The sequence below is a fragment of the Condylostylus longicornis genome, unplaced genomic scaffold (assembly GCF_029603195.1).
Source record: "Condylostylus longicornis isolate FDR11 unplaced genomic scaffold, ASM2960319v2 ptg000010l, whole genome shotgun sequence".
Taxonomy (NCBI): domain Eukaryota; kingdom Metazoa; phylum Arthropoda; class Insecta; order Diptera; family Dolichopodidae; genus Condylostylus; species Condylostylus longicornis.
In genome coordinates, this window is record NW_026577979.1 from 22531769 (window position 1) to 22545704 (window position 13936).

At 30.3% G+C, this 13936-nt stretch overlaps 3 protein-coding genes across 4 annotated transcripts; 1 reads left to right on the forward strand and 2 right to left on the reverse strand.

Moving 5' to 3' along the window:
* Positions 1–10: 10 nt before the first annotated feature.
* On the reverse strand, positions 11–5366 carry LOC129618653 (thioredoxin reductase 1, mitochondrial). 2 transcript variants are annotated; one of them, XM_055533535.1, is made up of 6 exons: positions 5150–5366; positions 2416–2633; positions 2219–2349; positions 1383–1612; positions 554–1313; positions 11–503 (listed from the first exon to the last, which is right to left on the reverse strand). In XM_055533535.1, the coding sequence occupies exons 1-6, from the start codon at positions 5166–5168 to the stop codon at positions 374–376; spliced, it is 1488 nt and encodes a 495-aa protein (XP_055389510.1). In that variant the 5' UTR covers positions 5169–5366; the 3' UTR covers positions 11–373. The 2 variants fall into 2 exon arrangements, with proteins under 2 accessions (XP_055389510.1, XP_055389509.1); XM_055533534.1 differs by lacking the exon at positions 5150–5366 and adding an exon at positions 4278–4711.
* On the forward strand, positions 3941–11845 carry LOC129618655 (C-factor). The gene is made up of 6 exons (XM_055533537.1): positions 3941–4092; positions 4848–4994; positions 9498–9549; positions 10977–11167; positions 11261–11410; positions 11465–11845. Exons 2-6 carry the CDS (start codon positions 4872–4874, stop codon positions 11687–11689), a joined length of 741 nt encoding a protein of 246 aa, XP_055389512.1. The 5' UTR covers positions 3941–4092; positions 4848–4871; the 3' UTR covers positions 11690–11845.
* Positions 11746–13105, reverse strand: LOC129618654 (steroid receptor RNA activator 1-like). The gene is made up of 4 exons (XM_055533536.1): positions 12954–13105; positions 12603–12787; positions 12244–12550; positions 11746–12183 (listed from the first exon to the last, which is right to left on the reverse strand). Exons 1-4 carry the CDS (start codon positions 12988–12990, stop codon positions 11885–11887), a joined length of 828 nt encoding a protein of 275 aa, XP_055389511.1. The 5' UTR covers positions 12991–13105; the 3' UTR covers positions 11746–11884.
* Between the last annotated feature and the right edge of the window lie 831 nt (positions 13106–13936).

Consider the following 13936-nt stretch of genomic DNA (forward strand, 5'->3'; position numbering starts at 1 on the left):
TTCATAAATATTAAATTTGTCTTAAATTTATTTTCCCCTTAGTATTTAAAAAGCATAATATAATTGGTTGCTAATATGTATATACATTTTTTAAATTATCAAGTGAGTTTAAATATCATTCTTGTACAAAATTACCAATTGAAAATTTGGAATTAAGTGTTATTTAATACAAAAATATTAAATGTTATTTAATACAAAATTGTTTACGATGAAAAAATTTTATGTTCTTTAAGGTTCAAGAATAAATTTCAAAACAAAACGAATAATTTTAATCTTAAAAAGCACATTTTTTTGAAGAAACTGTAAGTGCTATTTATGATTATGCAACACATTGATTAAAATTTAACAATGTCACACTTTTACATAAAGAAATCTAGCTGCAACATGTTGCTGGTGTTGGATCCAAACCGGACCTTTTCGTTATAGCTAACCTAGTGAACTCTTCTGCAGTTGTGGGATGTATTCCAACAGTGTTTAAAAGAATTTTCATGGTTAGTCCGGATCTACAAACAAAAAATTAATAAAGAATTATGGAATTAAAAAAATAAATTACTTTATCGCTGCACCAAATCCTTGCATAACTTCACCAGCAACTGGTCCAATATAATGCAAACCCAAAACTTTTTGATCGCCACTTCGTTCAGCAACAGCTTTCAAGTAGCAGTATCTAACACTCTTTTGTGGTATGAAGAACTCAGTAGGTTTATAAAAACCGTGATATACTTCCACATTATCAGCTCCATATTTTTCAATAGCCCTTTCTTCACTCATTCCAACGCAGGCATATTCAAGTGGGGAAAATACCGTTGTAGCAACGTCTGCATAATCCATTATTTGCGAAGAACCACTGAACATGCGTCTAGCTAACAATCGTCCAGCATGAATCGCCACAGGTGTTAATTCAGGTTTCCCCTTGATAATATCACCAACCGCAAATATGTGAGGAACATTTGTCTGCTCTTGTTCATTCACTACAATTTTATCGTCGGCAATTGAAGTAACACCGGCATTCTCCAATTTCAGATCTTCAACTAAACCCTTACGACCAACAGCAAACAATACTGTGTCATAAATCTCACTGCCAGTTTCATTAGTTTCGGTATTTTTCCACGAAATTAAAAGTCGTCCGTCTTTTTGTTTTTCAACAGAAGTAACAATCGCTTTATGTATGAAATTTATACCTTTTTCAACCATAGAGTCGGCCACGATGTTGGCCATTTGTTGATCAAAACCACGCAAAACAATTGATCGCACCATAACGGTGGCATCATATCCTAATCCTTTTAGAAAACCAGCACATTCCAACCCAATGTCTAAAATCACATTGCGAAGTCATCCAAGTTTCAAAAATGAAAAACGAAAAAAGAAAAAAAAAAACTTACATCCAGCACCAACCACAAGAGTTTTTCCTGGCTCTTTTTCTAAACTAAATATATCATCGCTGGTAATACCGTGTTCAATTGCACCTGGGGCATCCGGATATCTTGGTCTTCCACCTACAGCAATAACTATATTTTGTGCAGTTAATTCTTTTTCTGATTTGTTTTTCATAACAGCAACAACTGTATGCGGATCCTTAAAGTACCCTAAGCCATTAATATATTCAACTTTTCTATAAGTTTGAAAAATACAGAAAATACAGAAATTTCAAATATGTATGTATATAAAATTTGCAATAAATGTTGTGTACATATTTTGAAAATATTTAATAAATGCATTATTTCGTTCTATGTCATACAAATGCCATGCGAAGTGATACTTTTGAAACACCTCATAATTCGATTAGGTACCCTAACTTTTTATCGACTTGAAAAATGTTGTATAAAAGACAAATATGTAGTGTTTTTAATAAATATTTGAAATTTTAGATTTTAATACAGAAAGTATGTTATTGTTTAAAGGATATTGTTTTCCAATTTCACCAATAAACTTTGAAAATTTTTTAGAAAGACAAAAACAAGAATATAAAGATTAGTATAATTTTTCGGAATGTCCAATCTTTTAAATATTTCGAGATAAAAACCTAAATCAATTCATTACAACCTGTACAAACCGAAAACTTTTTACCAAATTAATGTAATCAAAATTATTTTTTATTTACATAAAACTAAATCGTCGTAACTTATTGCCTTTTCTGACTTCACGGCAACTACATATATTCAGGAACTCGATAACCTAACTGAATGTGGGTGGTCATTTTAATCCAATGAAAACTTACTTATCTCTCAAATCAACTTTGGTGACCCAATTAACTGATTTAACGTGATTTTGAACTGCTTCTGTTAATTTGCTCCAATTAGCTTTAACGTTTTGCTGTTCTGGAATTTCCCAACCGTATGTTGCAGCTTCCTAATTATAAAAGTGAAAATATTTAATTAATTAATACAAACGTTTGTATTTACGTTTTCCACTTACGTGAATGGACTCTCCAAGTATTGATGCTTGGTGCATTAATTTCTTTGGAATGCAGCCCACATTAACACATGTTCCACCAACCCCCCATTTAGTTCCAATAGGAGTAGGTTTAACGAAATCTAATACTGCAACTTTTGCACCATTTGCAACAGCTTCTTTTGCGCATGCTAAGCCTCCAGAACCTCCACCAATAACAATTAAGTCATACTGGTAACTGTCTATTAAGAAAAAATTATTTTCAAGACGGTTCGTATATATAGGCAGAATGTTTGTATTTTTATTTAACACATAATGTATGTATTTACAGATTTTTGTTTCTAACTGCAAATTAAAAATTTCTGTCTTATTTATAATGTTCGTAACTCATTTTTCATGTTACGGATATGCCAGTTGTATTTAATAGCATATATGTATTATACTATATTCTACATATATTTATCCTACAATTACATGCATATTTTATGGTCAATTCCAAATCAAATTTTATATGTTTTTATCCTTTAGAGTACCGGTTCTATCATTGGACCAGTACTTAAAAGATTGCAAATGAAAATTGAAAAATAGAAATTCTGTAAAATGATTTTTGTACTGTACTGTTTTAAGGCAAGGCTACTTTTCTGTAAGACTTTTTGGTGTAATCTTTAACATTTAAAATTATGAATTGTACGTTGATAAATATTAAATTCAACAAAGTAATGCGGTGTAGAGACCGTTCAGTAAGCCTCCAAGAAAATGTATTTTCCATTAAAATGTTCCAGCTTTATTTTGGTATAATCACAGATATTGATATTAGTATCTATTTTTCAGAGTTTAAAACTGCAATATACATAACATGTAGGTACATAATAGTGTAAGTATAGGTATCTAGAAATAGGTACTAGGTTTTTACTTAATACTGTTGTTAAAAAAGTTTTATGTTTTCATTTCGCGTTTTTTTTTCTGTTTGTTTTTTATTACTCGATCTGTAAACATTCACTTTTGACATTCTTTAGTTTTGAAATGTTGCCATGTGATAACTATTACAGTAGATGTATAATAAGAAAATTTACTCAAGTCAATGTTATATTATATTCCATAAATTTTTACCTCCAAATTAAATGTTGATGTTTATTAACATCAAAATTAATTTTAGAGTTTTTTTTTTGTACACATAAAATTTTAGGCTGTTTTCGGTAGATGAAAATAGTATTGTTTATGTAAAACAGGTGCTTTTGGAGTTTTATTTTTGCGTTTAAATTAAATATTTGAAATGAAATATTTTTCTTCATTAAATTGCATTTAATAACCTTATAGGAAAAAAATCTGATTATGATCAAAAAATTAAGTTTATATTTTACTAATGTACGGAAAAAGACCTTTTCATTTAAAAACTACGCATACAAATTCAAGAAGTAGTAATTATTTATAAATGGAATGCGATTAAGTTAATCATATATTACGTTTCATAATTTCACGTTTATGAATTTACAAAAACGGCAAGTCAAAAGGAAAATATTGAAATTTTGTGAAATTGATATGAATTGTTTTAAAGCTTATAGATAACTATTTTATTCAAGTTTTTTTTATATCTAACTATAATTAGTATTACTCAGCAAAATCATAATAAATTAACTTCATTTATTACGTAATAGCACGATATCTATTTATTGAAAAACAAATTTTACAAACTGTGTAAAGGTAAGGTTATTGATATAAAAAAAGATTGGATCTCGATTAGGTCTTTTTATCTAGAAGCGAAGTTTTTAAAAATTGGAATAAATTTTCTATTTTCGTATTTAAGTTGAGTACCTCCCTGAAAATCAATCTGTTTACTGAATGAATTAAATTACATATGAAAAAGTCCTTATGAGCAATGTACTTACGACTAGTTGCACTACTAAGAGATCTTTTCAAATAATTTTCACTTCGTCGTATTAAAGTCAAAGTTGCATTTTTGTTCCAAATGCTTAAAATTGACATTTTCGTATTTTAATACAAGATTATTCAAGTAAGTTTAAGATTCAAAATTTAATTCTTTTTAATTCGTCACTATGCAAACTTTTAAATATCTACATATATTCATACATATGCACATATTTACTTACATATGTAAGTAAAAGTAGGTATTACCATGTATGTATGTAAATATGTATGCTCAAATTATTGCTAGTTTATTGCGATTAACTTAAAAAGTATAAAAATTCCTTTAAAAAAAAATCTGGAAGAGCTTTTCAACTGGTATTAAAAATGAATCACTTATTTAATCCGGAATAATTATAGCTTGTATTAAAAAAAAATTACACTAAATTCTATAAACGTAATAGCTGGTTTTAGTAATCTGAGAAATTATTCACAGCGCAAATGTTAGGTTATGTTAAAAAATTCAGACGTTTTTAGACATTTTCAAATGTTTTAATGTCAATTCTATAGAACAATTTTCTTTTTGGTTTCAGATTTTATTTTGTCTCACTTGGAAAATGACGTCAATTTTAATAACTGGTTGCAATCGCGGTCTTGGACTTGGATTAGTTAAAGCTCTTAATAAATTACCACAACCACCCAAAATTATTGCAACTTGTCGCGATATTAAAAAAGCCGAGGTACGTATTGAAAACCAAATAGAAATTCTGCATAGGAAATCCAAGTATGTATTTATGTACACATAGTTCGATTTGCAATTGATTTCAATTTGTTTCTGTTTTCTCAAACGAACTATAATAATTGTAATCGGAAAAAAACTGGATAATAAACTTACGATCGCTAATCGGTGCCATTTTACTGTAAAGTTTTATCTGTTTTAATTTAAATAGCGAAACTAAACTAACTACTATAAAAACTCCAACACCGTGCTTGGCAATTGTTAAAAATTAACTAATTAATAACTTTAGAATTAAATTAGAAAAGTTATTTTTAAAGTACTGTACTCAGTACTATACTCGTATACTATACTACTATGACAAGTAAAGTTTTGACTGCTGAAATGTAGTGTTATTTAAATAGCGAAATTCTATTGAGCTTATGTCAGTTGTATCTGTATCTTTTATGTTTTCATTTTCTGAATATAATTTTGTAGTATAATACTCGTATCAGTCATTCGCACTTTGCCACAAGCTACATGAGTTAATATGGAAAAAAGCAACAACATAGTGCTACAAAACTGTATTGTGGTGAAACTTATTGTTTCCTTGGCGATAAACAGTATTACCAGGAATATTAAAATGCTAGTGTTTTTAATGAAATATTGGCATTTTGTATTTTGGTAATTTTCATGGATCTAATAATACATGGATAGCTGGCAAATAATTATTTTTTGAAGCTAACCCAGCATTTACACATACAAGTTACTTGCATGCATAACAGTGCTAAATAGTATAACAAAAATAGTAGCCCTAATAATTCATGATAGAATTGTAGAGAAGCTAAACAAGAATATAAGAGAAGAACAGGCGGGCTTTCGACAGAATAGGAGCTGCACGGAACATACAAACACAGTAAGATTGATAGTCGAGCAGTCAGTAGAATGGAATAGCCCCCTGTATGCTGCCTTCGTCGACTTCGAGCGTGCCTTCGACACAATCAGGCGTAATGCTATCTGGGCTGCACTCAAGAGAAACAGAATCCCTGCGAAACTAATACAAGTCATTAAGGCGCTTTACGATGACGCCGAATCAGTGGTGTTACACAATGGCAAGTTTAGTTCCCCCATCAAGACAACGGTAGGAGTCAGACAAGGATGCCCGCTGTCTCCGTTGTTGTTCATCACAGTGCTAGACCAATGTATGAGGGAGACAGCATCACTACGTAAGGGAATCAACTGGCAGCTTACACATAAGCTACAAAGCTTAGAATACGCCGATGACGTCGTGCTACTGGCTCACTCAGCCGAAGACATGCAGATGGTCATAAATAAGTTGGCTGAAAAAGCAGAAAAAATCGGTCACAAAATAAACACAACAAAAACAAAGCTCATGAGAATTAATGGCACGAGTCGAGCCCCCATCTGCATACAGGGTAGCCCCATTGAAGAAGTATCCGAGTTTGAATACCTGGGCAGCACAATAACAACGGATGGGGGAACTAATAAGGACATAGAGCACAGAATCACTAAGGCAAGATGTGCATTCGGCAGGTTGTGGGCAACCTGGAAGTCAACCCACATAGCACGCGGAACCAAGATAAGAATATTCAACGCGTGTGTTAAATCGGTGCTGCTTTACGGAAGTGAGACATGGTTGGTGTCCAAAGCTAATGTACAGAAGATCCAGGTCTTTGTAAACAAATGCCTCAAAATTATATGTAAAATATTCTGGCCAAGAAGAATTATGAACCAAGAGCTGTGGCTGATGACGAAACAAGATCCAATAAATATACAAATAAGAAGAAGAAAATGGAAGTGGATTGGCCACATTCTAAGGCGCCCAACAACATCGGTTGCGCGTCAGGCTCTTGAGTGGAGTCCCCAAGGAAAAAGAAATGTGGGGAGGCCAAAGGAGACCTGGAGAAGAAGTGTAAATAAGGAGCTAGAACAATCAGGCAAAACATGGGCCGAAATAAAAAGATTGGCACAAAACCGAGAAAGTTGGAGAGGCTATGTTGAAGCCCTATGTTCCCAAGGGGAATAACAAGGAAACAAAAAAAAAAAAAAAATTAGTTTTTCCAAATGTCAAATTACTTGCTATTATGACGTAGGCGTTTAGCAAGTTAATTTTTGAAAATGTCTTTGAGAAGAAAACAACTAGCAATATATATAATTGTTTATAAATTTTAGAAACCATAAGTTTGCTAAGTTTAATTTTTTCAAAACAAAATTCAAAAATTTTAAATTAAAAAAAAAATCAAAACAACAAATTTTTTTTTGTGAATTTCTCAATATGTCAAATTACTTGCTCAAATTACTGGCAGCAAAATTTTCTTGCAAGTTGAACTGCAAGTAAACAAGCAAGTAGAAATATTTCAATGTGTTAGTAAAATTTTTGTATGTATTGCAACTTTCTTGCAAGTAACTTGTACGTGTAAATGCTGGGTAACATAAAATACGTTCCTTTTTTCTTTTTATTTTTTACAACATAAAAAGTGTTACCAGAAACGGTTTGAAAATATGGTTAGAATATTTTAATATAGGTAGAAATGCGTGAGTTATTTTTTTCAGTAAAAAATTTATAATTTTCCAACAATTTAAAACAAAATAGTTTTTGTTAGATGTTGACGAATATTTTTTTCTTAAATCTAATGTTAATCGTTTTCCTTCATGATAAAGTCTAATTTTTATGTTCTAAATTTTATGTCAAAAATAATAGATATCCTTATCCAAATTATGAACTTATCATTTTGAAAACTTTAAAATTAAATGAAAGGGATAACAGAACAAAGTCACTTGTATGATGTAATATAAACCGCCTCAAAAACTATAACTTTTATACACAAACTAGTGTAATAACACAATTTTTGAATTTCTTATTTTCAAGATGCTCTGTTTTAGGGTGTTATAAGTTTTCTACTTTTATAAAACGTACATACATATAAGAATTCAATCGTATAGTTTTGTGTTCATTTTTTCTTGTTGTTAAATATTTTTAAATTATTTGTGTACAGAAAGTGATAAAAAATGTTACTTCTAAATTTACCTTCACAATTCAAAAAAAAAATATATATATACATATATATTTCTTGCTGACAAAATTAATATTTTTAAAAAACTGCTTGACTTGACTTTACCAAACTTCATGATTTTACCAGAAAATAAAATTTAATTTTTTCAAAAAATTTTCCTTCGTAATATTTGCAAAAAAATCTTAATTTAAATATTTTTGCTTTTTACGAAAACGAAAATTTAAATAATATTAAAAAAAAATAGCTTTCAATTTAGTTGCATTTAAAACAAGACATTAAAACTTGACATTGTCAATTTGACGTAAAGGTAAACTGCGTTACGGGAGTGTACTTTATGTTTTTTTTACTAAGAAATGAAGAAGCTTATAGTGCTAGCTATCCATGGTAAATTTCAAGTTTATAAAAAAACTCAGCTTTCTTGAAAATAACCTCATTGGGTTATTTTTTTAACTTTTAGAGAGATTATAGATCTATTTTTTGTCTCGTGAAGGGATCTATATAAACAGAGAAATAATAAAAAAATTATTCTTTTATTTAATATAATGCGCCTTGTTTAATGCACTCGACAAGATAAAAAGCCGGGAATTCATTTGTTTTGTATCTACTTTCTACTTTTATAATGCGCTTAACGTAGCACCCTGAATTTATATTGAATTTGAGTAGTGTATACAAACCTCATTTATTCACTTTCCAAAAACCGTTACAACTTTTGTTAAGTACTAACTTTTTACTTAATTCAAAAATTGTACCTTCAGATCCAGTTGTAGTATATAAGAATGCACATATGTATATATTATGTATGGGTATTCTATATGAATTTTGACATTTCGCCACAGAAATTCGCCTTACTGTGTAATTTGACGAGATTCGTATTTTACAGAAATGGAAAGGTAGTACCATACAAATTGATTGGTACTACATTACCATTTTTCCGAATACGAAAATCGCTTCATGAAAATCCATTGGACACTTCTTCAAATTTGATATAAATTCAGCACTTAGCATTATGAAAGTTAAAGCAGTGGATACAAACCATAAATTTTGCTGTAAAAAATAAAATCCATGTTTTTATGTACTTACATATCTCATTCATAAACATTTTTAAAATGAAAATATTTCACACATACAAATGAAAAAGAGCTGTGTTTCCACTTCGGATTGTATCCACTTCTTCAACTTTCATAATGGACTTAATACATACGGTGAATTTATATTGAATTTGAAGAAGTATTATAAACCTTTTTTTGTTTTATTTAACATTTAAATGCAATTTTCATGATTGCACTTCCATTCGTTCCGTTTCAATACATTGTAGTTATTTATGCAAAGTAAAAATCCATGGAATCTATAAGGTTCTTACTAAAAAACAAAATTAATACTATTAATTCACCAATATTCATTAATTGTATATATAAATGTATACATACACACATACATATAATTTTATTAGTCATGAATATATATGTATTATTATTAATTTGTTTTGTTTGTAGGAACTAAAGCAGATATCAAGTGAGCATGGGAACGTACACATCTTGGAGATTGGTAAAAAAACTTATTTTAATTAATTCTTTGTATATACATATGTATGTATGTATAATTATGTTAATATACATACATACGTAGGTCTTAATGCATATCGTCACAAATTAAAGCTGATTAAGTATTGCAACATCTAAGGTGATCATATCTCCTTTTCCCAACAATCCCTTCTTTTAAAAAAAATACTTTCGATCTTTTTTAAGGCTACCGTCCTACATCTTCCGTATTAAGTTCTCATTTTTTAAAAAAAATCTATTATAAATTTCCCATCTATAGTTCCAAAAAAATAAAAACTGAATTCGTATTTCAAATACATATGTAGGTCTTTATGCGTTTTTAACATATATTTCTTGTGTATGTAAATAAGTACATACCTTCATACATAATGATTAAATACAATCGCAATCTAAGCACCAGGGGCTCACTCTGTATAATATTTTAATATGCACGTATATTTATATTTGTACTTCACACATTTACTAAACAAGTGAGTGCATATCTACTAAATGATAAAAATGGACATATGTACATACATATTTTATTTTGGAACTATATAGTTTAAATTTTGGAAAAAGTGCTTTTTAATTTTACTCTGTTCGTCCGTCCGTCCGTCTATCCGTGGATATGTTTACAAAACTTCTAATTCCGAAACAAGCTTTTCCAAATTCCTATAAGATAATGCAGAAAGTTAACGGTAATTCCCATGCCATCAAAAAGTATAATTATTTTTCTTTACTCACGCAATCAGCCCTTAAATTCGAGCATTATGTTATCGTCTCTTTAAATCTTTTTTTTGTTTTATATGTTTTAAAGATTGCATTATATTGAGATGTGTGTTGATAAATTTTTAAAATATGTTCGTATATGAATGAAAGCATTTTTAATAATGTAGTACATAGAAAGCAATACTTTTAATTGTTGAAGGAAAAAGTGCTACATTACGTTGTAGCACTTTTTTCTTCAACGATTTCTTTGTAATCTATCAAGAATTTTATTATTCAAAAACGAAATCCTACTATCTGAAAATATCTACATATTTTTATAAATAGTTTCTGGTACATATATAACATCCTAGCAAGACAAGTTTTCATCCTAGCATTTAATTTGCGATAGACCTTGATTACTCGATACTCTTAGCAAGTCGAAAAATCATTGCCCAAAACTATTCTTTAAAAACTTTTTTCGTTCTATTATTACACAAAACTTGAGGGTACTTTGCCTAATTTTGCCACAACATAAAAAAATGAATTGATACTTACCTAAACGTTTCGTTAAATACAAGAAAAATACATTTGCACGAACACTAATATTTTAAATAATATATTTAAAAAATATTTTAAATAAGTTTACGACTCTGAATTCTCAGTTCTTGTTTTTTTTTGTTTTTGAAAGTTAAATGTATGTATAATACCAGATAATTTTCCTTTAAGATTTGGTAAATATGGAGCAGTATGAAATACTTGTTGGCAAAGTGGATGCTATTGTAAAAAACGAAGGTCTTAATGTCTTATTTAACAATGCTGGTGTAGCTCCAAAGTCTACCAAAATAAATGTTGTTAAAGAAAAGGATCTTATAGATACTTTTGTGTGTAATACTGTCGTCCCCATAATGCTTACAAAAGTTTGTATATTACAATAAATTGATATGGTTTCAATAATTTGATCATAATCACACAAACGTAATATTTATTTTTTCTTAATATACCTATTTAAGGCGTTTCTTCCTTTACTTAAACGAGCATCGGAATTCAACAGTTCAAGACCCATGGGAATTAATCGTGCTGCTGTAATTAATATGTCCTCAATATTAGGTTCTATTGCTCAAAATGATAATGGAGGTTTATATGCATATAGAACCTCTAAGGTAAATGTGATAATGTAGATGTATTTTTACTTAAATTTTTTACTATTTTTTAAGACGGCGCTTAATGCTGCGACAAAATCTATGAGCATTGATTTACAAAACGACAAAATTTTATGTGTTGCGTTGCACCCTGGTTGGGTTAGGACCAGTATGGGAGGTAAAAATGCACCACTGGATGTTGAGACTAGTACTGAGGGTATAGTCAAAACAATTTTAAATTTTAATGAAAGAAATAATGGCGGATTTTTCCAATATGATGGCCAACAATTGCCATGGTAGTGCTACAAGCTATTTGGAGACCTAAAAAACATTTCGCGTAAAAGTAAACATTGAAATGTATTTTTAATTATTTTTTTGTTTTAATCGAAATAATTTTTTGTTTTCCAAAAATAAAACTATACTTTAACAAAATATTTTTTTTCGTTATGAATAAATAAAGAAATGCTATAATCAAATACAATAAGTTTTTTACTCTCATATATGCTGAATATTGGAAGCAGATTCAGATTGCGTTTCGCTATTGAGTAAAGCTTGCGATGTAGTATTAATATCACTGTAAGCCATTGGATTTACCGCTGGTATTAAAATATTGCCCAAATTTGAAAACGTTCCACTATTTGACGAACTCTCAAGTTCGGAATTATTTCTCTCATTTTTAATTGTTAAAATTATTTGACGTAATGCTGTGGCCCACTGCAGACAAAGGTTCGAATGGTTCACAACTAGAATTCTATGATTTTCAATGGCATCATTGAAGTTTTTTGATTGTAAAGCTAAAATAAAAATTGTAATCATCAATATTCTGATTAATTAAAAACATGTAAAGAAAAAACCTTTTGCTATGCATAAAAGCTGTTTGTGTACAGATTTATCTAATTCCTTATCCAACCACATCTGACTAAGTATATTCAGTCGTCGTTGTATTTCGTCAGTTCGCACGTTACTACTTTCGATAACGTTGGCCAAGTGGGTTTGGAAAGTATTTAAACAAAAGTCTCGGACTTCGTCTTCGTCGATTAAATCTTCATTATTACCAGGAACAACGCTTGCAGTTAAAGGTGGAACTCGATTTGTTTGTGGCGGCAAAAGAACTTGAGAGTGGGGCATTGGAGGCACTACAGCTACAGGCAATTGTGATGACTAAAGAGATATCTAATTACTTTATCCGATGTATGAATATATTGAAAATTACCTGTGTTGGAATTGCCGTTAGTGGAAGACCACCTTGACTGGGCTGAACTATAGCTGTAGGTTTTACTGTATTGGTCATTGGAAATGCTATTCTCTTATTAAGGTTAAGTTTGCTCTTATTTGTGCCTTGCCCTGTTGGATTGAATTGCATCATAGGGGGATCATTCCAACCTGGGTCACTTTGCCCTAATTCCATAAAAATATTCAAATAATTATCAGTGAGTTTTTCCGTTTCAGTAAACTTTAAAAACATTCATTTTTGTATCACTTTTTAATTTTGATTGATTAATTTATATTTTTATTTCGATCCAAAAATGTTTATGTTTTATATTCATTTAAACAAATTCCTTACCACGTTGAGAATTTAACGACTTATTATTGTCGGCCATTTAAATTAAGATGATTCTTTGTTTACAAATATTATTTATCAGTGTTTTTCTTCAAAATATTTATAATCTTAACATTTTGAGGATTTCAAGAACACAACACATCGTCAAATATATATGAAAATTTCATTTTTGCTGCGTTTTTCAAAATGACAACGTTATGTCAAAAATAATTAGTTTTGACATTAGTGATGAGAAAGTTAAAGTATTAATCGATTTTAAATCAATTTTTAATATTTACAGCCTTATCGTGTATCTCACTTGTTCTTCTCAATTTTTATTCACTTTCATGTCAGAATTCCAGACTTCTCTAATGAATATTTCATTATTCCAATAAGATTACTTATTTTTCAAATGAATTTTTGCATTTTTTTTTTCAAATTATCGACTGAATGCCTGACTTTCAAAAACAAAGTGAATAAATTTTGTATACATTTTAGAAAAAGGGGGAAGGGGGAAATCGGCTCTACCAACCTCCAAGTGGTTCCTCCTGGAAACTGATGCATCAGGCTAATGGGTAGTCCGTGCAGGGAGTAGAGAGGGGGACTTGTACGATGGGACTGGTAGCATAGCTATCTGGACTCCCACGTGCATGTCTCTTAATCGAAGTAACTGCAAAATCCAGAAGCGTCTGTCCCAGAATGGGCGGCTCCCTGGTCTGCGTCTCATCCCAGTGGGACGGCAGTTCTTAGACCTGGCAGTAGGGAGAAAACGCAACAACATAAAAAAAAAAATAACAATGAATAATGATATAAAACAAGTTACGGGACAGGGGATCGGAACCCCAGAACCGGTACGTGAAGTGAGCGAACGAGTGGGCTCCCACGGACCGTCATCAAGCGACCGCTCTGCACCAATGGTGGTTAACCAGGCCATGGTGCTGGATACAGCTACTGGATCAAATCTTCTAAGCAACTCAAATGTGGATTTACCAAATCCTTTTGCGAGG